The following is a 25508-nucleotide window of genomic DNA, read 5'->3' on the forward strand; positions in this document are numbered from 1 at the left end:
CGAGCTGTTGTACTTCTTTCCATGGCTGGATAATAAATTTATCACAACGGATTTATTGTTCCTTTTTTAAAAAGAAGCCCGCTAGAGGCCCAATATCATGAAAAGTCACTGTTTCAACTCACACTGCTTATAGAGTCGGCATTTGGATGAAAAAAAGTCTATGACAATGTCGGCAACTACTCCAGAACGCAAATCAGAGGACATCACCTCGGCACCTCGTCGTCACAGCAAAGAAGAAGAAGAAGCCGAGATGCCATCCAACGTGGACCACGAGAAGCACGAATACTCGGCAACGCTCTCCGACTCTGACAACTCGTCAACCATTGAGGCTTCTGAGCGAAGTGCGCCGGGTGTGTCCATCTCTCGAACAGTGTCCGAGGTGCGAGATGGCATTGCGAACCAGAGGGATTTGGAGCGAGGGGACGATGCGATTGAGAAGACGCCCACGGTCAGAATCGATGACCCCAACGTGGTGAAGTGGACGGGGCCTGATGACCCGGAGAATCCAAAGAACTGGCTGCTCAAGAGGAAATGGGCCGCCGTCTTTTGCGGTGAGTGGCCCCGTGTTCATTGTTGGCAACATGAGAATAAAGAATGAATCTCATACATGCCTATATGCCCAAGTAGAAGAGACAAGACAGACACTGACGCTGGTTATATAGTATCCTGCTTCACCCTCATCTCCCCCCGTGGCCTCGTCCATGGTGGCCCCCGGGCTCCCCCAAATCAGCAAGGACCTGCACATCACCGAGGAAATCGAAAGCGCCCTCGTGCTCTCCATCTTCGTCGCCGCCTATGCCCTCGGGCCCCTGATGTGGGGGCCGCTCTCGGAGCTGTACGGCCGCACCATCATCCTGCAGGTGTCCAACCTGTGGTTCCTGCTCTTCAACCTGGGCTGCGGCCTCGCCCGCACCGAGGCGCAGATGTTCGTCTTCCGCTTCCTCGCGGGCATCGGCGGCTCGGCGCCCCTGGCCATTGGCGGCGGCGTGCTGGGCGACCTCTTCGACGCCGAGCAGAGGGGCAAGGCCATGAGCGTCTACTCGCTGATGCCGCTGCTGGGGCCGGCGCTGGGGCCCATTGCCGGCGGCTGGGTGACGGACCGCACGACGTGGCGATGGGTCTTTTACAGCACGACGATTGCCTGCGGCGTGATCCAGACGGCGGGCGTCTTCTTCCTGCAGGAGACGTACGCGCCGGTGCTGCTGCAGCGCAAGAAGGCGGCGCTGATCAAGGAGACGGGCAACACGAGCCTCGTGACCGAGTACGATCGCCCGGACCGGACGGTGCTGCAGACGCTGACGACGGCGCTGACTCGGCCGTTCCGCCTGCTGGCCACGCAGCCCATTGTGCAGGTCATGTCGCTGTACATGATGTTCCTCTACGGCGTGACGTACCTGATCCTCTCGACCTATGCCTCGCTCTGGGCCAGCAAGTACCACGAGAGCCCCGGCATCGCAGGCCTCAACTACATCTCGCTCGGCCTCGGCTTCTTCCTGGGCGCCCAGATCTGCGCGCCGCTGCAGGACCGCATCTACGCCGCCCTCAAGCGCCGCTACGTGCCCGACGGCGGGCCTGGCCGGCCAGAGTTCCGCGTGCCCATGCTCATCCCCGGCGCCATCTTCCTGCCCATCGGCATCCTCATCTACTCGTGGACCGCCGAGGCGCACACGCACTGGATCGGCCCCAACATTGGCGCCGTCGTCTTTGGCGCCAGCATCATCATCGGCTTCCAGTGCATCCAGGGCTACATGGTGGACTCGTACACGCGCTACGCCGCCAGCGCCGTCAGCGCCGTGACGGTGCTGCGCAGCCTGGCCGGCTTTGGGTTCCCGCTGTTTGCGCCGGCAATGTACAACAAGCTGGGGTACGGCGTTGGTGGGACGGTGCTTGCGGCGGTTGCTGTTGGGATTGGGTGGCCGAGTCCCATCTTTCTGTGGTATTATGGCCCCAAGTTGAGGGCAATGAGCAAGTTTGCGCAGTGAAGAGGAAAGAGGAAAGTTATATGATTAATCTAATATAAGGGGGGGAGGTTGTTGATAAGAGGCGGATGAATACTAAAAGTTTTGGGAAAAGGTTAAATCTGCTTTTGAAGCAAGCATGAGACACGACAATGTATTTGGGTATATAAGCATATAATGTAATGAAAAGTTAGAGAATGAAGCAAAACAACATCATATTCTATAAGCAGTCTTTATTTCATGCTTGTCTAGTTTTGTACATTCGTTTCCCTCCCGGCATCTACCCCTGAATATGTCCATGTTTGTATATGATGGGTGAATGTTCAAACTCCCATCTCTTCTTTACACAGAGTAATCCATCGCCCCATTGCCAATAACCCCCCAAAACTCCTCCACAAGCTCCTTCTGCCCGCTCGGCGCCCCCCCTCACAGCAAGATACTTCCTCTCATCCACCGCCGGATCCCACTGTCCAGGGTTCCCTCCAGCCATGATGCCCCCGGCCTCCTTGAGGATGCACCATCCCGCGCAGACATCCCACGCCCAGCATCCGCCCTCCCAGTAGGCATCCATCTGGCCCGCCGCCACAGCAGCAATATTCAGCGCCGCAGAGCCTAGCGACCTGAGCGAGTGCACCATGGCGCCGCCCGTCTCCTTGGTGGCGGCGAGCTTCTTGAACACCTCCGTCTTGAGCTCGTAGTTTGGCCCGTCGCGGTTGGAGCCCCATTCGATGGCGACGAGGGCGTTGGCGAGGCCTTCGAGGGGACGGGGGCTCGTGGCAAGGGGCAGCTTCTGGGGCGTTGAGCCCTTGATGCGCGTCATGTAGGCACCGTGGGACTTGATGGCTGTGAAGAGCAGGTCCTGGTAGGGGTTGTAGATGACGCCGATGACGGGCTCGCGGTTGATGGCGACGCCGAGGGAGATGCAGGCGTTGGGGAAGGAATGGACAAAGTTTGTAGTTCCTAGGAGATGGTTGAAAATGAGTACAATATTTGTGATGACACTTATTATGATGTGGGAAGAAAGGGGGGGAGAAATGCTATAAGATGAAAACTCACCATCAATGGGATCAACGACAAATGTCGGCTCAGGGCCCAGCTTAGTCCCAGGCTTGTAGGTCTCCTCGCCCATGAAGGAAAACTCGGGGTAGGCCGTTGAGAGGCGCGACGAGACCATTTTCTCGACGGCCTGGTCGACTTCTGTGACAATGTCCACGGCTGCAAAATACGTCAGCTAATTGGCCCAATGCATATATTATAGTGTGACAATAAAAAGTATTGCGCCAAGTTGGATGAAATCCCATCACGTACAGTTGAGCTTTGTCCCTGTTCCGATATCTGCTGGGTTGGCGGATAGAATCATGCGTCCGGCCTCATAAGCCACGAGGACCAGTTCATCATGAATGGCTTGGAGGTTGAGGTCCGCCATTGCAGTATACGATTGATTGCTTTTCTCCCTCTCTCTCTTTTCTCCGGAACTCTTATCTCGTAATTTAGTTTTCCCTCTTTTCCTCACGATTACGAATTGGTCGTGAATGAGTCAACAGCAAACGATGGAATATCAAGCAATGAAAGTGAGAATGAGAGTTGAGGATGAATACGTCCCCTCCAGCTGAGGAGCGAATTGGCCAGTTAAGAGGGGCCCCTCCAAACCCGCTGCGCTGTGGAAACTGGAGGGGCAAAAATACGTAACGTGGGGCTTTTCTTGGCTGGCGTAGCTTGATGGCTGCCACGAGCTTTGGCTACAGAAAGCAGCCTTCTCTGATACCGCAGTCTACTAGCAGCATGCAAAACTTTGGAAAAAGGAGTCATTATCAATTTCATGCATTTACTACTCGTAAATAAAAGACTCCATCACTAAGCCAAGCCATCCCAGGAAGAAAGCAAAAATAAAAACGTAATTCATTTCCGTCCTCCAATCCCGCAATGAAAACAACAAAGCTCTCCTACCTTGGGTACAAAGGTAGGTAAAGTGTATGTATATCGTGATGCAAACCTGTTTCCAGCTTTTCCCACTTAAAAAGAAAAAATAAACATGACATGACATTAAAAAAAAAAAAAAAAAAAAAAAAAAAGAGTAAAAAGCCACCCAGGCACCGTATCCTTAGCAAAAATAAATCAAGGTTTTCTTCATAAAAAGCTGTGCAGCCGTCTTTTCGTTCTTCATTTCTCTCCGTTTCCTCTTCCCCCCTTTCTTTTCTAAACCCCCATCGCATCCAGCTTCACTCCACTTCCACTTCACCCATCGCATTGTGGTTTTAGACGTCTTCTCTAAATATCGACCTCCGCTCGGCAAAGCTACTGCCAGAACTTCCCGGCCGTTCGCCCGTCTTGTGCGCCGCTCCTCCCGGCGCATCCATCGGCCGAGGACTGACGCCCCTGAGGCTCGTCTGCGCATCGTCGTCGAAAGGGTTTCTCTGCGACGCCGTTGCCGCCGTGGCAGCTCCAGCATCTCGACTGGGCCGTCTGCCTCGCTCCACGTCCTCGTTGTAGCCCACATGCGCGGCGGGCACTGAGCCGAGATGGCCGCTGTCGTAGCTCGCGCCCGTGTACTCGGTGTGTCCTCCCAGCTCCTGCTCGTAGTAGCCGTATCCATCCGCCTCGTTGCCGACTCTCGCGTCCCACGCATCGTCCGGATCCAGAGGCCCAAAGCCGCGGTTGCCTCGAGGGCCAGACTGCTCGTAGGCGCCGGCTGCTGACCGGTCGTTGCGGTGCTTGAACTTGCGCACAATGTCGTTGAACCAGCCGACGACGCCGCCGCGAGCCGGCTTCGGGGGTCCGTACGGCGTGTCTGGTTTACGCCATGGTAGGTATGATGATAAGCTGGGAGGTGGGAGCTGTAAAATTGCCATTGCTGTCAGCCAAGGACATTTCGTCGCTGCGGCGTCGTTGCTCTGCCGTCGCTCCCGAAGAGGCTTTGCGATGCTGCCAAAGACTGCCATGCGCCGTCGGATCATCGCCTGTCTCTCCAAGCATCGGAAAAGTAAAGCAGCGAGAAGAATGAGGGTGAAAGGCAGGAAAAAAAAACTCACTCCTAGTCTCCGCGCTCGCAGTTGCGAAAACACAACCCATCCAATGGCCGCCGCCACTAGAATCACCACAATCGCGATGACGATGCCTCCCGCGGTCGAAACCATGGTCTGCTAACTTTGGGTCTTTGCTCGTTGGCCCAGGAGATGGCTTGGAAAATAGACGCAGCGCGGAAAGATCAACTCGGTAGATGCAACGAATTTCGAGTCCGCAGAGTCCCAACCATCTGGTTGTTGTTATTTTCCAACGCCGTGCGCAAACGTTTTTGGATCTGAACTGAGTAGGTTGGTAGCTTGGGACTGGCTTGGAGAAGTGCTGACGTCGAGCTACCGCTTTAGGCCGCTTAGTGCTGGAGAGAAACACCCGCCCGGCCTTATCGGGGCTACGAATGGGACATGAACCCCTGTAGAGCATCTGGACTCGGTACCTGCGCCTAAAATACACAGGGAGCCCCTGCTCGTTAAGGGAACTAACGCTCCGTCATCATCGCTATAATTGTCTCTGCTCGTTGCTAAAACCTCGTGTAGTTTCCATCGTTATCCGCGTTATGGAGATGGTGCGAAACAATGCCTCAGGTAAGCGGTAGCGATTGGTGCGAGCTCAGGTGCTATTTATAGGCCAGCAACTCACTCAGATATTTGAGGCCTGAGAGAAGCAAATCATGCAGATGGATTAGCCCTCTGAGAACATTCTTACTGTATCTAGTCTTATGCTATCTATTTTGTAGCACTTTCTACTATATCCTCTAGTCTGTAGAGTTTCAACGTTTCTTCAATGACTCTAGCAAGTGGTAATCCCTCATAATCATCTGCCAATGTGGTATAGATGCACGCCAAAATTCAAATAAATCCACAAAATGCATTCAAATAGAAAAGGGTCATATAAAAGGTGAGCATCTCAACCGTTCACACATTCAAACGTCAGCCGTCCAGAGGGCACTGATCCCACAGCCCCCCGCTCCTTATAAACTTGAGGCTATCAACAAAGCCTCTCAGCTTACACCGCCCCAGCCTATCAGAACTGCACGTCCGCAAAGGAACCACTCGGTCGTTGAGAATCACTCGTACTAGCTCCTCGCTTGAGTCGCCGCACTGCATCTTCTCTACGTACAAGCGGGCAGCGAACGGGACCGCCCAAGCGGCCGAAAAGCCGTGGAGGCGTCGAGGTGATACTTTGTACTTGAGCGGTAGCTCCATTGTCGCGTTGAACAGCCCCAGCGCAGCAAATATCGAAGACATTGTGTTGTCATGAGAAAAGTCTGCGTACAGCGTCATGTTCAGAGGAAACGTTTTGGGAGAAGCGTCGAGCGTCGAGTTTGTTGTCGTGCGGTCTATCACAAGCGTGCCAGTGAGCCGGGCAATCAGTTCGTTGCCAAACCCGACGCCCTGGGATGGACCCAATGGATTGCCTCGTCCATAGCCGTACCATTTATCCAATGATTGAAAGTAGTCGTAGCTTGCCCACTCATCCATCGAGAAGAGCCTGCAAAAGTCGGATAGCGCAGTGGTCGTGGTTGCTACTGTGTTAAAGGGGCACAGGTCCATCATAAAGATCGTCTCGGGCAGGGTCAGGTTTGCGCCCGGCAGTTTGTTGTTGAGCCTCCGATTAATCGCAGGTCCAAAAATTCCTAGCCAAGTTTTCTGGCTTTGATCGCGAATCTCGGATATCGGTCCATCTTCAAATGCCGGGCAGGCTCCATGATTTAGGGAGTTGTTGAATCCATAGTCTTCGGGGAGCACAAGGATGTCCTTCGTTGGGCTGACAGCGTCGCGACCCTGGGTTTTAAAGTATCCCTCAACGAACCGCTGGGCCGATACAATCACTCGATCAGATCCTGCTGTCCTAACGAACGGGTCAGATTCAGATGCCAAGTCTGGATAGCGCTGGTAAAAGGCGATTCCCGAGTCAACCAGCTGCTGTTCCCCAAACGGCGTGAGATCATCAGCGCCCAGGTTGTAGTCGTAGTCTTTGAGGAATTCGTATCCTTTGCCGTACTCCTTCACAGAGCTCTGGATGCGTTCGATCATGGCTTTGTAAGCATCCGACTTCTTCTCAGTTGGTGCTCGCGCTCCATGCCGCGATAGAATCTGTGCAAAAGTCACATTACACCCCTGCGGAACTGATGCATCGATGGTTGACGGGACCGAGAAGACTGGCGAGTACTGGCCCCAAATATGCGACACATCTGTCGTACAGTTTCCAACCAACTCGCAAGCTGAGCCTGAGCTGAATCGCCTTTCAGTCACATCATGTTAGCTCTTCTTCGCAATGTCCTTGCTCCCTTTTCCAAACCTGCGGCTTTACCTACCCAAGTGAGACCATGGTCAATAAGATCGCGAAAAAGGCCATTCCTCCAAGTGACATCTTGATTAATCTCTCTCGCCCCTGTGACGATGCTGCTAAAGAAGTAGATTCGGTGCTGCGCTGTCGTCGACTCGATGGCCGTCGGCCCAACTGCTCTGGGATAGCACTGTATTTGTACGTGTCCCGCGAAACGGCGCCTTTGATAGAGGCCAATATCCTGGAGATCGACATGGCTGCGAAATTCTGTGCTGCAACGCAGCGACGATGGAAAATGCCAAAAGGGTGAGTTGTAACAATTACGCCAAATCGTATCTTATCTTGGCTTGCGCAGTTGGAGCCCAGCCCAGCGAGAGAGCGTGTCCACAGAAGGGAAAGGCTCGTGGCCAGATTCGCTTATTCAGACAACAGAACAGAACGGAATAAAGAAAGGAAGACGAGAAACATGGAAAGAAGAAAAAGAATGAGATAGAGCGGGACTTGGATAATGGTTAAAACTCACTCATCGTTTGCTTGTGCAATTGAAGCTTTTCTCGAACTCACTGAGCTTCAGCGGCCAAGCTTTGGTGGCGCACCTCTAAAGACACGCGTGGCTTATGTAAAGCGCCATGGCCAATGATCGTAGACCGTATTCATTTCAGCGTCCATCTTGGAATTAGTCAGGCACTTGTTCCTGCAGGAGGCGCTTCGAGCATCTTTGGTGAAGAGTGAAAAAGAGCATCCGTCCAAGTCAGGCATTTCTTAGACAGGAGCCTATGCAACGCATCCGAGCCTAAGGCATTATCGAGCACAACTGGGGGGAAGGGTAAGCTGCTTATAACGCCATACAAAGTGTCTAGCGTCCATGAAATACAATGATAGCAAATACGGTAAAACCGCAGCACTTCCAGCGCCATCAATAGAATATCTCACTATCCTCTGAATTTATGTTCAATTCGGCATGTATACTAATCCCAGTATTACCTACCTATTCTATAACAGTAGCAATAGCTCCTTTATGTTTGTTCCTTCTCCTAAACGCCTAGCCAAAAAGCAAGGATGTCGCTCAGCTGCATCCGTCAGTTTTCACTTCTAGTGGTATCATTGATGAGCGCATTAGACCCATCCCGTTCTATTCTACCCCGAATTAACACCAATCTAGCCTATACCAGGCCTGTCCTCATTTGTTCCCCTCCAATCATTCCTCGTGGTCTATCATATGTGGTCCAGCACATGAGCTGTATATACATTAGTAACGTCGTCGCGCATGTATGTACGGGATCCGCTGTCATATTGCAACGCCAACATTCACCGCAGCTGGCTTCCGGATGCTGCTTTTGCCAAATGTGGCGCTTCTTTCCAGTAAACCATCTTCCTCCTTCCTTGTTGAAGTGCTCCGCGGCGACCAGGCCGTCGGCACACTTCGGTCTCCGTCGTTCGTCGACCATGTAGATAGTGTATCAAATGTCTCGATACTTTGCCTATCCGGCCTTCTGGGAGGCGTTACACACTGATAAAACCCTTCGCTTCCTTTGATAGGGAGAGGGGCGTTTGTGATAGAGTCCATGCTCTGATTCCTGGCACGCCCTGGTTCTTGGAACAGCCAGGTTGAAACTCGTGAAAACGACTTCTTCTTCCGCAGCGGTGGCCGTAGGACGAGAGGCAGTGGTGGTGGAGGCGGTGCGGGTGACCGCTCTTCTTGCATCGGCATTATTTGTGACAACTGCCGAATGTTGTCGAGCGTTTCCTCATACGCCTCTAGTTGGCTGATGTGGATGGATGCAGTAATGGGTCCAGTGTTGGGCAGCGACACCTCAGTGTTTAGGCGCTCAGCAAATGACGGCGCTGCTGGCGGTAGAGCAGGAATTATCGGAACCTCTGCTGCATCTGCATGGGTAAGCTGGGAAAGTCTACCACGAAGGGGTCCATTTGTAAGCTTACCAGGCACTGTACGAGCCATCGAGTGAGCTGTCGATGGTCTGCTTGCAGTGTAGATGCTTTGGCGCTCAATAATGTCGTTGATTTTTTTCTGTAGCTCTTCCACTTCATTCATGGCGCACGCTACACGTTCTTTGATAGCCTCCATATCAGATGGCGCATAATCCCGCACACGAGGCTGTTTCTCGGAAGCGAGGTTTAATGGTGACACCTCTGGGCTGCTTGAGAATGAAGCGGTAGCAACATTTTTCCGAGGAATATGAAATGCCGTGGATGAATGACTTCTCTTCGGAGATGGCGATTGCTCATTGTAGGGCCGGCCTGCAAGATGAACTAAAGGTGGCGGCGTCATCTCACGAGGAAAGGAAAAGTCCGGAAGTATTGGAGACAGTTCTTTTCCTGAATTTGAAATGTTTAACTGTAGCGGCTCAAAGGGAGTCTCGGGCGTATCCGGTGTCACAGGACTCTCCCAGGGACGAGATGGCCGTTGAGGAGGGAATGGGAACTGAAATGAGCCTGATTCGACATGGCGGAATTCAAACGGCGCTGAAATCTGTAACCGAGGCCGTGAGCTGTTTGCTTGCGCTCTGCCCTTTGTTAAGGTATTTGCTTGATTTGATTTGAAAGTCTTTTGCATTTTGTGCTTCCAACTTGGTCGGGGAGGCGCAGCCTCCGATACTGCCATTGGGAGCGGGTGAGATGTTGGTTGGTCGTATATAATGGGCAATGCACGTTGGTTATCGCCTTGGGCTCAATCAGTCAATGAAACCTTACAAACTGCTCCAGCATCTCATAATAGTAAGAGGGGGCGATAATCCAAGAAGGCTCGGAGAAAAAAAAATTACATACGGGACTCAGATCGCTCATCGATGCGAAAAGCCAACGGTTCCCAACACGTGAGGCAAGACAAGCATGACGCATATGCTTCACCAAAAACACCCGACGAAGCTTTCATAATGGGGAGAAAAAAGCAGCTTCATGCCGACTGGGCCGGCATATAACTTTAAGTACGACAGAAAAGCGAATGAAAGACCGTCCAGCGAGTCGATGACATAAAAAAAAGTAGATCCGGCGCCCAAGATAGAAAGTAAAAGACGAGGGCCGGGCGGGCTCGTAAATACTACTTCGCATCTGCAATAGCGCCTCACTTGACCAGGGAACTGGAGCCATTGTTTGCCGGTTTACAGCTACCAAGAACACCTTCATACTCTGGATGACCCAATAAGTGGCGGCTGAGCAGCGTTGATGGTGAGCCAGCAGGCCCGGGACGGTGATAGGCTGGGCCACAAATGAGACCGTCCAGTCGGCGCGTAGAACGCTGGATTCCGATGGCTGGCGCTACCCACAAGATTGCAGGATCCACAAACGGCGTCAGACGGCCGGGCTGGCACAGCGAGTCGATGTCTTGCATCCGCCACACCTGGCAACTGATGCTATTGTGGCTCTGCTACTGAGACCCCGAGGAGGGGTCTCGTGGGCTGCTGGCATTGGCCCGCCACCATACCTGCTTGGCCGGGCACCCCTGGCGACGAGATACAGCCCTGACAGACAACGCTTTTCTGTTTCGGCGGTGGCGGCAGGGCAGCAAAGGGGAAACAAAAGAATAGGTCAGATACTGCGTGTTGTGAAAACAGAAACGTGCCCAGGCTTGTTGCGAAACTTGGTTCGGCGCCACGAAGGCAAACTTCCCCATATTGGGATTGCTGTTTTGCTTCTTTGGGCCATTTCAGCACTGTTGGCGCGCGCTCTTCACCCGACTAGATCCTCACTTAATTTCTTTCAACCATCCGAGCAGATCAATGACGGTTGATTGTTACAGGAACGCCAGGTTCCAGAGCTGACACATTGTTGTCGCGATTCCTAAAGCGAGAGGTCCTCCATATTCTCAGAAAGCGGTATCTATCTTTAGCATCGCGTGGTGATGATCTGGTCGGTCATGATGACATGAAAAAAACCAGGCACGCAAAATATGGCGTAGACGGCTTCAAGACTTGACTCAAGACCCGGGGCCAGAAACCACCTGACACCCAATGGAAGAGATGGGTTGTATTAGCATTAGTAGCACGGTTCTGCTGCGGCCGGTGGCGTAGGCAGAGAGGTCTGAGCGGCCCATAAGACTGCATGTTCGCCAACAGAAACTGAGGATACGAGCGAAGCCATCATGCATGTCTCAGTTTCTTCCACACTTTCCGGAGGAAGCGCACCTATGCCAGGCCGGATATATCAGTGTAAGTGCCCTGTTGTCGCTGTTTTTTAATAGCTCGCGGGTGGAGACGCCGTTGGAAGTGCCAGTGCATGGGTGGGATTGTCGTGCCAAGAATGAAGTGCGGGCGGTGCCAAAGTAGCAGAGCTGTGTGTGGTGGAAGGATATATCCGGAGTGTAGCCGATATCGTTAGAAGCATGCGATAACACTGCCAGGCTTGCCTATCCTGGAAGGTAGCGAGGCGGTAAACCCCGGCAGTATCCCAAAATATCTGAGACTTCTAGCAAAGGAAGCACTCTGCAGTTGACGTTGGACGAATCCGCAGAGGGCCATTCAAGATGGGGAAACGAACATCCGTGGACGCTGACGGAGCTGCCGCTTTCCGGAAGCGCCAGAAAACCACACACGATGTTCCCACTGGCGAGGATGTGAACACCGGGGAGCAGCTCCAGCGCCTGCTCGCCTTCGACCAAGACATGCGCCGAGCAAGACATGGTGAGCTGAATGTCAATTATAAGGAGCATATGGCAATGCCAGGTTTTCACGACGCTAAATATCGTTGATTAGGTCTTCAATCCTTCAAAAGGCTCCTTGATAACATTATTTCCGGCGATGGCGATCGATCTACGAGTCTCGGCATTTTACGGGAGTACCTCGAACTAGTGAAGCCGAGGCACGACGGCGAAGATGCCGTCTTCCTGGGTGATATCATGGAGATGTGGTCATTTGCTGCCCAAGTGAACGAAGGAGGCGTCATGTCCTCTGCAGCCGTTGTCTTGGCGCTTGTGCTCAACATCGTCTCCGATTCATTAGACCTGGTCAAGCATGGTCTTGGCATCTGCCAGTCGCTTGTCCAAGATCGCCAACTCAAGTCAATATCGAAAAATCTATCTTCAGACAAGACGAAAAGCTTCATTATATCTCCGACTTTGCGCCTACTTCGAGAAGCTGTGAGCCTAGACGGAGGTGCCTACGCAAGGAAGATTGTCCGTGCCAGAGCATATACCTTTGCGTCTCTAGGCAGAAATTTAGAGATTGGTATTGCTGGCGACAATCAAGGGGACTCTGGCAAAGCATCTGTGAGAACAAATGCTGTTCGGTTCTTCTTGAGCTGCCTTAGGTACTTGCACTCGGATGGTCGAAAAGAGCTCCTCTCTCAGAAGGAACTGTTTTCACATTTGACATTCATGATCAAGAGCGACCCCCCATTCCTTGTCTTGGAGATCTTGGATACCTTAAAAACCTGCGTCCTAGCAGACAGCAAGATTTCCCGAGAAATCAAGTTCAAATGCTTCAACACCAAGACCCTAATGCGAGTTCTGGCTCTGTACACCTATACCAATAGTACAGAGGCAGAGAGCGAGGTTGAGCGAGTGAGCGAGAAAGCTCATCAGTTCCTCATGTATGTCTGTACGAAGCCGAGCGCGGGCATCTTGTACCCATCCACAGGCCTATATCCCAAAGAGACGGACGAGGAATTCTCAGTCCAGCTTGCCAAGCAGAAAGGCTCAGCGCATGGAAGCGTAGGCAAGGATGATACATACCGTGATGGAGTCCCTGTTTACAACTTTGTCTTGTCTGAATTTGCTGCAAAATTGCGTCCCTGGTCCAGCATGAAGCACAGCCAGTTACTGACAGCAATATTCGAGGCCGCTCCGGAACTAATAGCAAACTACTTTCTCAACAACCAGTCTTTCACTTTTGAGCCAAAACTAACAATGACTTGGATCGGATATGCATCCTTCCTATTCGATACAATGAGAATCGCGCTTCCCCCCTCTTTTGGCGACAAAACGCGCTTTTCTCGTGGTCCTCCGCCCACTCAGATTCTTTTGGATAACATTTTGCCGCTTCCGTTGAATCAAAAAGTCATAATTCGATGTCTCTCGCCAAATTCAAACTTGACATCATTCTTTGCGACAAGAATGTTGATTGAGGCGCTGGAAAAGCTTTCAATGGCCATCAAACTGCACGAAGAAGCCTTTCGAGCAACAGACGCACAATGGACTGAAGCATCGCGAAGATTAATTGATGCCTTCTGCAGGCGCATTCCGGACATGAAAGAGATTGTTCGAAGCTATAAAAGCATTCCCAGTGAGAATGCACTGCACAAAACAATGGCCAGCAAGCTGCTTCTCCTGTATTATGAGATAATTCCTCAGATTGCACTGGCTGCAAACTTTGACGTTTCGCCTTTCTTTGTTAGCGTCCTACGAAGCTTACAAGATGAAAGTTCCGATCACCAGCACGATGGATTCCGCGAGATGGAGCTGGAAAATTTGGTGTCGATTGCTGGCTACTCTCCTGGTATGAGATGGTTTTCAAGAATCGAAATTATCAGCGGCAAAGGTCCCTGTTCGCCTTTTGTCGCGCTTCTTAAACTTCTTTCCGGAAGCGATCGAACTGCTCCCCTTCATCAGCTCAAAAAGGTCCTTGCAGATGTTGCGGTGGAAAATCAGCTTGTTTCTGCTGCTACCAGATTAAAACCCTTCCTTCAAGCCCTTACGATGAGCATAGATGAAAACAGCCCAGACGACATGGATAAAGTTTGGCCTTTCTTGGATAATTGCCTTAGTCGCTGCGCCACTTCGCCAATCAAATATCTTGATGTACTCCAGAGCTATCTCGCCGATGAGAATGTCGACGTACAAGCAACAGCTGAAGACCGTAGCTTCAATTTACTTGTTGTTGCCATAGCTGAGCAGCTTCCCTTTATCATGGAGACCACTGATGCCCAGGGGCTCGCTTCGCTATCCAGTTTCATATCACTATACTTTAGCGCCCTGTACAAGAAAAAGGACAGCGATGCCCTCAAACGCGTCTACAGCAAAATCGAGGAGACCTTGGCTTCATGCTCTGTGAAGATTGCGGGTCTAGGGAAGCGAAAAATATCAAAATCTTTAACCAGCGGCAGCCAGGAGGATGAAAACGACGATCAAGAAGGGGGTCAAAATGATGGGGAAAAGCAGACAACCGTGGATGAGGGAAAGCTAGAGGAGGCGCTACATATTCCGTTCTCAAGTCCAGAGGATACAGCGGTGCTCCTCAGATGGCACGCCAAAGGCGTCGAGGATCTGGTCGAAGATGGCTTAATTGCAAGCTTGATTCGCCTCCTTGCATCAGAACACACCAACATCCGCAAAGAGGCACTTACCAACATCCTCAAGATGGCCGCCAAGATTGATGACTCGGCGTACGAAGAGAAGAAGCAATTCTGGCTGCTCCTGTCTGAGCTGGCAGAGTCTTCCCGGCCACATGTCGATAGCGGTCCCGTTCCATCGGCATTCATCGCCTTCTCCATCCATGCTCTAGACGTCTTGAAGAACCCTCTGCATCCGCTCTATCCCAAGATCAACAGCTTTTTGACTCGTAGCCCTGTCTGGTCGCCAGAGAAGCTTCCTCTAGCTCACGATATCCTTCACGGAGAACCTTCAGAGGACGACAAGTACTATACCGAGATTGCCTGGTTCCTGACCTACATCCTCGACGCTCTCAAGACTCCCTTCGACCTGAGCATCTTCCACAAGAAGCGCTGGTTCGAAAAGATTCTCGCCCTGGGAAGCAATCCCTATCTCCGCGTCAACCTGCGCACCAGGATCCTCAGAATCGTCTATCGCGCCACGTGCATCGACGCCGGCAGCACCACGCTGATCACCAGATTTGGCTTGCTTACCTGGCTGGATGCGCAGAGAGTGGCGTGTGACGTTCCTGAAGATTCGGAGCTCTACAAGGCGCTCATGGGCAGGGCATGGAAGACCTGTGACCAGGCAAGAGTCAGGACGTGGAGCAAAAACGGGGTGGAAACGCTTCTTGGGGATGTACAACTGCAGTAGGGGAGGCATATGAAGGGCTATCCCGTTCAAATTTGTCATGTAATAGATAATAGATACCCGGATAAATGGGTCAAGGTTGATACAAGCCTTCTTAAGCGTATATATATATCATGCATACTGTTACCATTCTATCATCTGCGCTTACCTGCACTGTATATCAATACTACAACAGACATTTCACAGCCATCAAGAGCAAATAAGGAGATATATAGATAAGATGCGTTTGGTGAATTCAAGACTCGTCATGCATATATGTATACATAAAAAAATCCTTTTTCCTCCACCTCTAGCCCTATTAAATAAAAGCTACAGAAATGAAAAGGGAGAGAAAAGGGATATCATCCGCTCATCGCTTCTGTTTTTTTCAATTCGTTCGCTTGGCTCCGCTGGCTTAAAGGACGCTCATGAATGCCAATGGTTACAAAGCCCCCTGGACATTACAACGCCGTAGTTTCCTTCTCTTTTTTTCTTTCCTCCCCAATTCTTCGCCCGAACCCGTCAAGAATTATTAATAAATGTAATGATGCGTAAATGAGGAAAATATGCCAAAGGGGGGCGGCTATGAAATAACGCAAATTGATCCAAAATACGTCATGAGATGCAACAAAAACCAAGAAAAAATCTATCAAACATGCAAAAAAGTAACGCGTTTCCATTGAGGTCCGAGTGGATCGTTAAATCAAAGTGGCGTATAAAGCATAGCAACGGACAACAAGAGAGGGGGTACTTTTAAAGTTGGCCGGAAAGAAGAGCCTCAGTGGCTAAAAGTTTCGTCAGCCATCGTTTATGTAACCAAGGGTAGGAGTAGGGGGGGGTTAGGGAAGTTTAAAACATACCGCTGTTGATATAGGCTCTCTTCGCATCAAGAGGGACGTCAAAGCGACGCTCCAGCTCTTGCTTCACACCCTTCTTGGTCACAGTCATCAGATCCGCAGTCTTCAGGATATCTCGGATCTCGCTCAAAATTTGATCATCGGTGGGCAGCCCGACCATGTCCTCTGGAGAGAAGAACTGGGAGCCGCCATACTGGCTCATCCGGTTCATCTCCGAAGGAGCCATGGACATGCGGGACATGTTGCGGGCTTCATATGGCTGCATATGGGGGGCAGTCTGCATGAAGCCCGTTGTAGAGGCAGGCCGGCTGGGATAAGCATATTCAGACATGGCACCATGAGCTTTGGTACCATAGCTGAAGCCGGAAATCTCCGAGTGTGTGTCATCGCGTGAGGTCTGGGTCTCCCAAAGCTCGGCTTGGTACTCTTCCCACTTCTTTTTTGGAATAGATTCAGGATCAAACTTGCCTTCATCCGAAATAAGCACCTTCTTGCCATCTTCGCCGGCGACGACACGAGTGTTACCCCAGGCAAAGTCATCCATGTGCCAGAAGGCATACAGGGGCAGACCAAGACTGAAAACGGGAATAGCAAGGATGTAAATAATCATCCAGCCAACCATTTCCCACTTGCGTCGCAGAATAAAGATGATGGCCTGCAAACCGTAAATGGCACCCAAAAGGATAAAAGCAGTAATGGGCACCGTGCTTGGATGCTGAACAACCCGAACAATCAGGTATACGATATAAGCTACAGTCACTGGCGCAACAATGGTACTGAGCAAATCAATAAAGACGACAAAACGCATGCTGAAACAGCAGAAACCGCAGAGTTGCTGCATGGGCATGAGCTCAATCAGATTGTGCACAGTGGAATTGATCCATCGACGTCTCTGAGAAAGGAAAACAGCCCAGGAGTCGGGGGCGATAGTCCAGGCGTGAGCAGTGAAGATATACTTGGTCTTGTACTTTGAGTGAAACTTGAGCAGTAAAGTGGTCAAGAAACGATCTTCACCCAGATGCAGCAAATTCTTCATATGCAGCGTATCGACTCGAATGGTAGAGTAAGCCTCAACAACTTCACGGCTGACGAAGAGTGGCTTATTCGTCTCAGCAGCACGAATGCGGTACATTGAGAAACAACCAGGCAAACAAGTGACTGAGCCGAATAAACTCTCAAAGGCCTTGGCCAGGTTGTGGGAGATGTAGTACTCGTAAACCTGAATCATGGTGATAAACGATCCCTTAGCATTAGTCAGGGCCGTCTCACCACACACAGCGATGATACTCGTATCGTTGATGAGAGAGGCAACCATGCGAGTGGCGGAATCTGGAGCGACAACGGTATCGGCATCAATCTGGAACATGAATTCATAAAACGCCGGATTGACACCAATGATGTTGCGAATTTGGTGATACATCTCAAGCTCCATGGGGCTCATGGGAAGGTTGTAGTGGACTCGGTTCAGGAAGCGCATCAGCACCATCTGAGAGTCTCTCTTGCCACGGTTGCCAGGACGCGAAACCTCGGAGGGCTTGCCAATCTTCACAATGACCAGGAATGGAACAATGTGGCCTTGCACCTCATAGAGACCCGAGTATATCTTGCCCATATTATGCTGTTTCAGACCTTCGCCTAGCGATTCGAAGCTTAAGGGCTCGGGATCGACAGATTCGGACACACCAAGAATGTCAAGGACAATCCTAGGAGTTGGTCTATCGTTACCCTGGCCGATAATCATACCGTCACAAACAACAACCAACAATTTACGTTTATCATCATACCGCATCCTAGCAGCAGAGTCAATGGCACGGCGTAGGGATTCTTCGTCTTCCGTATATGCGGGGATCTGGCACATGACGAATTTGTCGAGACCTTCAGGCAAGTTTTTGCCACCAAATTGCAAAGCCGCGAAGAATTTGAATCCAATGACAGAGGCAAGCATGATCGAAATGGCGAGAATCAGATATTCGGCAAATAAGCATTTGGTAGAGTTTCTGGTGTCGACATCGGCGACATAAAATAAATTGTCCAGGCAGCGCTTCATCCGAGCCTTGCCAGTGGCGTCAAGCCTGAGAGAGTTCCAGTACTTTGTGATATCCTGGCCTGGATTGAGCTGGAACAGGGACGTGACTGACGAGTCCATGAAGTCGGTAAGAGACTGGTTTGTTGGTTGTGGCTGACCCGGCTTCACTCGTAGGTGGCGACCTCCAGCGAGATACGTAGTCAAGTCATAGACTTTGCTGTTCAGGATTGCAATGTTCTGCGAGTTCTTGCCCTGCGACGACACGTATTTGGCGGTGTAACCAATATTGCCCTTCTTAAATCTTGACTTGAGGTAATACATTTGCTCGTAGAACCAGTCTGGCTGGCTAACATTGGTAAAGGCACGGAAGTCATGAAACTTGGCATTTGCATCAGTGTTGCTAATGAGAGCTGGCGATCCAGAGAAGTTTGTCGTCTTATAATCAAGAGTGACCGACGGATCAATAGCGCCATCAACACCATCGCAAAGTGCACTGACTTGGACAGGGAATAAGGACGTGATATCTAGGCCGGCATACTTCTCAAGAGTCTCCTGCTTGACTAACCCTTGGGGATAGTGAGACGGAATAAATGCACCTAAATCAATGACAATGCCACGAATAGCAGTATACGCGCCATTGCTATGACTTTTCCCGTCATATGAAGAAAGTTCGGCGGCACTATACACATGCTGAGTAGGGCAGATGAGAATGGGAAAGATTGCAGTAAAGAAGACGGCGACAAGACAACAGAACCAGATCAGCAAGTTGATGGCAAACTTTTCACGCCAGGCGATGCGTATGTCTTTTCGAGGCATCCGGCCTAACAGCCTGATGAGGAAATCAGGGATGAACCAAGTGAGAGCGTACACAACGAACAGCCAACGCTTGCGGCTGGAGCTATCCTTGTACTCCTCAACCTCGACCATGGATTTCTCATTGCCTCTCTCAGCCATCTGCGCGCGAGTGTCATGATTCTTGAACATATCTCCAGTACCAAATGCCGAGGCGCCCGCCTCAGAACGAGCATCGTCGCCAAAGTATCCGCTTCGGCCTTTCTCACCATAGCCAAGAGGCGTTTGGCCAGCAGACAAGAGGCGCTCCTTGGAGGCGCCAAAGGCGTGATGGTCGCCGGGAGTGAGACCGTCGCCTCCTTCGCTGTCAAATGCGGACATGGCACCACGACCTGATCCTCCACTGGCGAAGGATAATTGGGCAATCTCCAGCCAGCAACGCTCGCTCAGAAACACGCCTGTAGCGCCGACCGAGACTTCGTTACGAGGCCATTGTCTTTCATCGATGGCTGCTTCTGCTCGCTCGCGCTCGCTGCCCACCAGGAGGGCTTCGCTGTTTGCCATACCCAAAAACTCGCCAAAAGGCACGAACAAGCTGAAGTCAGCGGACCGCAGCCGCTGGCTGATTTCGGCAATACCAAATGTCTGGACTTGCGTCCGAACACATTTGCTATCAAACTGGTTGGCGATCCGTCGGTCATTGGGTTTGAGACAGAAAAAAAAGTAGGCATTGGTTCCAGCGTCCGAGATGGCTTTTTGCACGTTCTCAAGAGACGATAAAAATTGGCCAGATGCACCTTGCTCTGATCCACCCTTGGGCGCTCCGCGCTTAGGTTCGCGCGAATCGCTGTCCTGTGACATCGAGTCGAAGTTATCTTGCGTCTGACGTCGGCCTCCAGCATTAAGCTTGGGACGAGCGCCCTTTCGGACCATGACACTAGGTGCGCGCATCGGTTTTGAGCTGATGGTGGCCTGTACCACGGTTGTGCGCTCCTGAGGGTGGGTGACGGTTTGCAAAGCCTCCTGGCCAAAGAGTTTGGCAACAAAGTCGGATTTTGTGTTATTCATCATGTTCATGAGGTCACCCGAGATGATCTCGCCATTCTCTTCGATCAAGCCTCTGACGGGGTACTCAACCTCGCCAGCAAAATGCTTGACAGTGAAGCTTGCGGCCAAATTCTCGGTGTGGAAGTTGCTGCCCGGTAGCTTGGCGGTTGCAGAACCAACTTCAATGGCAGGGTTTTTCCCCTCGAAGCGCTTGCGGAGGCTTTCTAGAAGCTGCAAGTCGGTTCTGTTGCGCCGCGTCTGGTCATCAAGAATGCTCAGGAGACCATTCCCAGGTTTCAGCAGACCCTTGACGGCATCGGTATTGTCAAAGTAGCTGGTGGCCGATACCGTGACTTCTTCGGTTTCATACATTTCTGCTTTGCGGTCGAAGAAGTTGCGGAGGGTCATGTTGTAAATGGCCTCGGTGGCGGCATTGGTCAGGAGCTGATCAAGCGCGGAACCGGTGGCTGCCTGCTGGGCGAAACCAGGGAAATCGACGATGGAGATGGTGTTGGCAATGTTCTCTTCAGGGGCACAGAGGCGCTGGTTCATACTCTCCACGATCCAGGCGACCAAAAGCGCATAAAGAGTCCTGGCCAGCTCATTGGCGTGGGCACGAGCACCATTAGGGTCGAGCATAACGGTGACTCGCTCCTTGTGAATCACTTTGGTCTTATACCCCAGAGTGGTCTGGAGATCAGCAGCGCTGACACCGAGGAAGGCAGCGATGATGGCAAGCACGTCCTTGTTCTTGACGGCGGTAACAGTATTGCCTCCCTCGTGAGAAAAGCCACCGCTGTCGTCCCCAGTGACACTCGTGTTGTTGGAAACCTCAAATTCTAGCTGGCCAATGTGCAGAACAGTAGCAAGAAGTTGGCATGTCTCGGCAATGTCACTTTTGGTGAATTCCAACTTCCTCAGGGCGGTCTTGAAAAGCTGAAAGCCATCAGCGTCGTTGATTCCCACTCTGAGCTGGGTGGGGTGCCCAAGAAACTTCCACCTTTTGCTGCCATTTTCGTTGTCAAATCCGAGATGGGCCTTCTCAGCATCGCTCGTACCGGCTTGAAGATAATACAGGACGTGGTAGTTGCGCTCGCCAGTAGGGACATCAGTGATTCTGCTTCTTTCCAGCCGATGATCCAGCAGCTTTGCACCAAGGAGAGTCGGGTGTGTAGATGCAGATGTGTCATATTGTAACTCGAGGAAGAGGCCGGCTCGTGACGCATTGGGAGTCGTGGCAGTTTTTGTCGTGGTAAGGCTGTCGAATACATATACAGCGTGGGACGCTTTGGTCGATAACGGCGTCGACGATTTTCGGAGGAATGCCGCTACGATATGATTTCGAATTGTAGACTTTCCGGCCCCGGATTCTCCGCTAAATTATGCCAGCCACATTAGGAACTCTGCGTTTACACGTCCTTTGTTTGAAAAAGGAAAGTTTGTTTGAAAAGGGAAAAGGTAGTTTAAGCTCTAGCAGACTTGCACTATGAGCAGACTAGGTTTTTTTTCTCCCAGGTGCCGCACACACAAATATAGAGAAGGGGGAGCATAAATGGAAACACAAAAGCAGGGGTTAGAAATGTTCTTACAGAAACGAAATGGCTTGATTTTCAGATCGGTTTCCAAGTCTTAGCCATGCACGGTCGGCCACATCTTCGGCCGCCGCCATGGCACTCCCCTCTCTCCCGCCATCTGGTCCCTTCACAGACGACGTATATGTGTTTAAGGCGACAACTCCATGGGAAGATAAGTAGGTCGTCGGGAGGTTAACGTGAAATCGGCTTGCCAGATGCGCCGTTATCTGCGTGTCGGACTGCTGATGGGTTGGCAATGCCGGTAGAGAATGCTGCGTGTGTGCTCCTCCATTGCCGGCTGCTCCTATTGGCAAGCTCATGGCAAAGGGGGCTCAAATACTCAAGAGGCGGGCAATTACCTCCCGCCGGAGAGCAATGAGGCCAACAGACAGGCGCCGACTCGCAAAAGTTTGTTGTATAATCAACGAACGGGTGTCAAACAAGAAGTATCGCAATTGGACGATAATGGAGCGAGGAATGTTGTGTCAGAATGATGTTGAAAACGAGTCTATTAGGGAGAGTAAAACGCCAAGTGGACAATGGCTGAATAGAAGGCTTCGAAGATGTTGTTTCCAAGTCGATTGCGGGCAGGAAAGGGGTCTTGCTTGTTTTCTTGCTGCCAGCGCCGTGCCTGGAATCACGAACGCGGCGTAGCAGAGCTGACTTGTGGCATTACGGTTGAGTCCGGCGGGCGCCACAGCATAGTGGCGCACTTAAGCTGCACGCCTCCAGGACCCTCACTGCGGTGCGGCGGGTCGCATGCGAGCTCGAAATATTATTAGCATTCGTGAGCACTGCCCTGCCGTCTGCATGCCTGTCCTGCTGTGCTGTGGACGCCGGGATTCATGAAGGGGGTAGGGGGTATGGGGTATGGATAGGGGGATGAGAATTGAAAATTGATTTCGATGTTTGCGAGAACCAACAGCGCTGCCCAGCCCTCCCCGCCATTCGTTGCGATGCGTTGTAATGCATTGCCATTTTCTATTTATTTCTTTTCTTCTTTATTTATTACACGCGCGTTTGTGAGAGTTGAGGCTTACTCTCTCAGTTGAAACGGCAAAATTCTAAACAGATGGCGCTCTTAACAAAGAAGGCGCGACTTGATAACCGAATTCCACGAGGCTGTGATAAAAAAAGAAAAACTTCAAATTCTACATCTAGCAAGCAATGGAAAATGCACCATATTTAAAAGCAACGTACATTCATTGCATACATCGAGCTTCATCCATCGTGAGTCCAAGGCTGTCTTACATGGTAACAAAGCCCACAGACACAAGAGGAACTGGCAATACATTCTTTGAGATGGCTCAGGCATGTGGATTTTGATTGACGCGACATTCGCTACCACCTTGATAGTGCATACAGTACAGCATTCATGTTGGCTCCACGCTCAGACTTTGTAGGCACTCTCTCAGCTCTCACATGAACAGAAATCATCATCCGGATCTCACGGAGCCGCATCAAACCGCGCGGAGTGCGCAAAAAACCAGCCGTTCTGGATCGTTACATCAGCAGCATCAAAAAAAGGTTGATGCGTCCAGAATCAGCTTACATGTGCTATACGGGGACGCTATCTCTTGCTCGTGCCCCTTTTTCCCCTTTACCCGTTGCTATATTCAGGTAGAGTTCAAATTCAATTCAAGCAGCACCAGTAGCTCAAGCCCTAAGATACTAGACCAATACCTGCTAGCTTGAGCTAAAATGGCGGCCGAGGCGTCTCCAGCGCCAGGCGTCCACTCATGTGTGCGCTGTAGTAAACAACCACATGTATCGGGGAGGTAGAGTAAATACTGGCTTGATTAGTTGTACAAATAACGAAGGTATCGTTATGTCCAGATTATCGGCGTGCGGCGTTATAGAGAGGTCTGGCCCGCTTTGATTACAGGTAATGAAGCTTGTAGCTCCGAGACTGAAGTATATCTGTTTTCAGGCAGTGTCTATACCCATGATATAAACAGAAATAACCCATTCTTTGACAATATTTGTTAATTCTGTGCGAGTAATGAGGAAACAGTGAGAGAATGTCCACGTGCTGCGATAAACAAGATACACGAAGAAGCGTGAAATGGATGCGAGTTCCCGATTTTCTATCGTGCTATACAAGCCAGATATCGTTATAGGGCCTAGTAGGTGGATGTAGGTACATGTAGTCTCTTGGTCTCACCCGATGCACCCAACACAGCTCAATGTACCTCGTGGCTACTTTGCGTCGCCGAAGTGGGCCAAGCGATCCGATCCATGCCAGGGATCCTGGACGGCAAGACAACCGCCAGCTGTTAGCGGTGCCTAGAGTTGCCGCCATGTACTCTGCGCTCCACGCCCCATAAAAGGTACTTGCAAAGGGGAGTTTGCTCTCTGTGGCGGCGAGTTGTCCCGTTGTGAACACAATCGGTCGCACAGCATAACTTCGTGTCTCTCCCAGCATCGGAGATCGAATTTTCGGTTCTTGCTCCTCCGCACCTCGGCCTGCGAGACTACACGCAGCTGCTCCCTTGTCTACCTGTGCCGGCCTGGCAAAACTGCCCTGCTGCCGGTGAAAGCGGCCAGCTCCATCGCCTCCAACGACGTGCGCGGGAACTGATACAATGGAGAAGCTGGCGCAGCTGTCCATGCCTCGGGGAGAATTACTGTAGCATAAGACTGAGGCCACCTCGTACAGCTTCGATCCATTCTTATGCCCGACTCATCTTCCAACAACCATCATTGAGAAAAGGGCCATTTTCCCAAAAAAAATCAGTGTTGTGCTCATCCTGACAAAGCCGCCAAGAAAAGCTTACCTGCTTGGTGGCCTGACGGGCACAGCCTGAAACTAGCTCGGCGTTCTTTTTATAACCTCTTTAGCCAGATCTTGCCAGAACAAGATCCGATTGTCGTCGCAGTACGGAGAGAAATTTTCGGAACACGAGGCGCTCTGTGTCATGCATCCAGGCGTCCATGTTTGCTTGGATGGATCGTGCTGATCACAAGTGGTCCGCGCCAACGATGATGCCTGTTGGTCGAACATGAGAGTTGATGCTACTACAAGTACATCCACCATGATTTTCGGGGAGGCTTCCGTGCATGACTGACTGCGCAACACCTTTGGCCCCTCCTGACACGAACACTCGTGCGATTCTTTTTTTTTTTCTCTTTTTTTATTATTCTTCTTTTTTTCTTTCAACCTATTCGCTTGTATTGGCGGGGCCAAGTGTCTTGGATGTCGCAGCACCACAACTGTATGGACTCACAGACTACTACCTAGCACGGAGGAGTATGGAGTACCGCTGCAGGGATCATCGCGATCATCGCCAACAGCAGGAAAAAGAGGTGCCATCGCCAAAAGGTTAATAGTATGCGCTCTCTCCCTGCTGACGGATTAACGAAGCTCATGTGTGGGTGGCGCTGATTCGAAATTGTACTACAGGGTATCAAGCTCCATGCCCAGCGGGCGATTTGGTGCCAGTGCTTCCCTCTTTGCACGTATTTCGTGGCCGCATAATCAATCGTAGACTCATCTCTGCGTGTCTCTCGTCTCTTTGATCTCGTTTCCTCTTCTCTTCATGGCTTGTTTTCTCTTAGCCAATCGGTTTCTGCAGATGACCCAACGTTGGTCGAACTGATCGAGGCTGCGCACTTCGGTAGTGCAAGCGGCTCCTAGCACAGCCGCTCCTCTGGAACATTGATCCGTTGAAAAGAAAAATACGAGCCCTACTCCAGTAGGTACTCGGGCAGCGCCGTGATTGGCCACAAGTAGAATCGTGCAAAGACGGGCTCGCAGGTCGCACGCAAGACACACGGTGGTCGCATTCATGCGCTTGACCTCGTATTGGCCACCAGCATACCCGCTGACGCTGGGTCTCCTCGAGGAGCGTATTTGGGGAGCGCTCCGTACAGGTATAATGTCCGTATTAAGCCATTGATATTTTCCGGGCGGAGGAAAGACCTGACGTGTGATTGAAATTTCGAATTCAGGTGTGGAATATTCTGCGCTCCATAGTCATAAATTGCTTCTCTTTG

General features: G+C 51.2%; 9 protein-coding genes across 11 annotated transcripts; 3 read left to right on the forward strand and 6 right to left on the reverse strand.

Annotated features, from left to right (window-relative positions):
• Nucleotides 1-160: 160 nt before the first annotated feature.
• Nucleotides 161-598, forward strand: TrAtP1_001079 (uncharacterized protein; the record flags this gene model as incomplete). The annotated part of the gene is made up of 1 exon (XM_014091001.2): nucleotides 161-598. One exon carries the CDS (start codon nucleotides 161-163, stop codon nucleotides 596-598), a length of 438 nt encoding a protein of 145 aa, XP_013946476.2.
• Nucleotides 599-701: 103 nt separating this feature from the next.
• On the forward strand, nucleotides 702-1982 carry TrAtP1_001080 (uncharacterized protein; the record flags this gene model as incomplete). The annotated part of the gene is made up of 1 exon (XM_066110847.1): nucleotides 702-1982. The coding sequence occupies one exon, from the start codon at nucleotides 702-704 to the stop codon at nucleotides 1980-1982; it is 1281 nt and encodes a 426-aa protein (XP_065966920.1).
• A 174-nt stretch (nucleotides 1983-2156) lies between these two features.
• On the reverse strand, nucleotides 2157-3620 carry TrAtP1_001081 (uncharacterized protein). Its single transcript, XM_014091002.2, has 3 exons — nucleotides 3267-3620; nucleotides 3015-3173; nucleotides 2157-2918 (listed from the first exon to the last, which is right to left on the reverse strand). The coding sequence occupies exons 1-3, from the start codon at nucleotides 3382-3384 to the stop codon at nucleotides 2239-2241; spliced, it is 957 nt and encodes a 318-aa protein (XP_013946477.2). The 5' UTR covers nucleotides 3385-3620; the 3' UTR covers nucleotides 2157-2238.
• A 129-nt stretch (nucleotides 3621-3749) lies between these two features.
• Nucleotides 3750-5615, reverse strand: TrAtP1_001082 (uncharacterized protein). Its single transcript, XM_014091003.2, has 2 exons — nucleotides 4988-5615; nucleotides 3750-4792 (listed from the first exon to the last, which is right to left on the reverse strand). The coding sequence occupies exons 1-2, from the start codon at nucleotides 5090-5092 to the stop codon at nucleotides 4214-4216; spliced, it is 684 nt and encodes a 227-aa protein (XP_013946478.1). The 5' UTR covers nucleotides 5093-5615; the 3' UTR covers nucleotides 3750-4213.
• On the reverse strand, nucleotides 5577-7817 carry TrAtP1_013319 (uncharacterized protein). Its single transcript, XM_014091004.2, has 2 exons — nucleotides 7294-7817; nucleotides 5577-7220 (listed from the first exon to the last, which is right to left on the reverse strand). Exons 1-2 carry the CDS (start codon nucleotides 7518-7520, stop codon nucleotides 5906-5908), a joined length of 1542 nt encoding a protein of 513 aa, XP_013946479.2. The 5' UTR covers nucleotides 7521-7817; the 3' UTR covers nucleotides 5577-5905.
• Nucleotides 7818-8204: 387 nt separating this feature from the next.
• Nucleotides 8205-10524, reverse strand: TrAtP1_001083 (uncharacterized protein). 2 transcript variants are annotated; one of them, XM_014091005.2, is made up of 3 exons: nucleotides 10053-10524; nucleotides 9207-9947; nucleotides 8205-9152 (listed from the first exon to the last, which is right to left on the reverse strand). In XM_014091005.2, exons 1-3 carry the CDS (start codon nucleotides 10156-10158, stop codon nucleotides 8554-8556), a joined length of 1446 nt encoding a protein of 481 aa, XP_013946480.2. In that variant the 5' UTR covers nucleotides 10159-10524; the 3' UTR covers nucleotides 8205-8553. The 2 variants fall into 2 exon arrangements, with proteins under 2 accessions (XP_013946480.2, XP_065966921.1); XM_066110848.1 differs by having other exon boundaries at nucleotides 9207-10524.
• Nucleotides 10525-10862: 338 nt separating this feature from the next.
• On the forward strand, nucleotides 10863-15469 carry TrAtP1_001084 (uncharacterized protein). Its single transcript, XM_066110849.1, has 2 exons — nucleotides 10863-11902; nucleotides 11975-15469. Exons 1-2 carry the CDS (start codon nucleotides 11746-11748, stop codon nucleotides 15238-15240), a joined length of 3423 nt encoding a protein of 1140 aa, XP_065966922.1. The 5' UTR covers nucleotides 10863-11745; the 3' UTR covers nucleotides 15241-15469.
• TrAtP1_001085 (uncharacterized protein) lies at nucleotides 15450-22230 on the reverse strand. 2 transcript variants are annotated; one of them, XM_014091007.2, is made up of 3 exons: nucleotides 21528-22230; nucleotides 16077-21313; nucleotides 15450-16001 (listed from the first exon to the last, which is right to left on the reverse strand). In XM_014091007.2, exons 1-3 carry the CDS (start codon nucleotides 21830-21832, stop codon nucleotides 15970-15972), a joined length of 5574 nt encoding a protein of 1857 aa, XP_013946482.1. In that variant the 5' UTR covers nucleotides 21833-22230; the 3' UTR covers nucleotides 15450-15969. The 2 variants fall into 2 exon arrangements, with proteins under 2 accessions (XP_013946482.1, XP_065966923.1); XM_066110850.1 differs by having other exon boundaries at nucleotides 16077-22230.
• A 2772-nt stretch (nucleotides 22231-25002) lies between these two features.
• On the reverse strand, nucleotides 25003-25302 carry TrAtP1_001086 (uncharacterized protein; the record flags this gene model as incomplete). The annotated part of the gene is made up of 1 exon (XM_066110851.1): nucleotides 25003-25302. One exon carries the CDS (start codon nucleotides 25300-25302, stop codon nucleotides 25003-25005), a length of 300 nt encoding a protein of 99 aa, XP_065966924.1.
• Nucleotides 25303-25508: the final 206 nt, after the last annotated feature.

This window comes from Trichoderma atroviride, chromosome 1 (genome assembly GCF_020647795.1).
Source record: "Trichoderma atroviride chromosome 1, complete sequence".
NCBI lineage: Eukaryota > Fungi > Ascomycota > Sordariomycetes > Hypocreales > Hypocreaceae > Trichoderma > Trichoderma atroviride.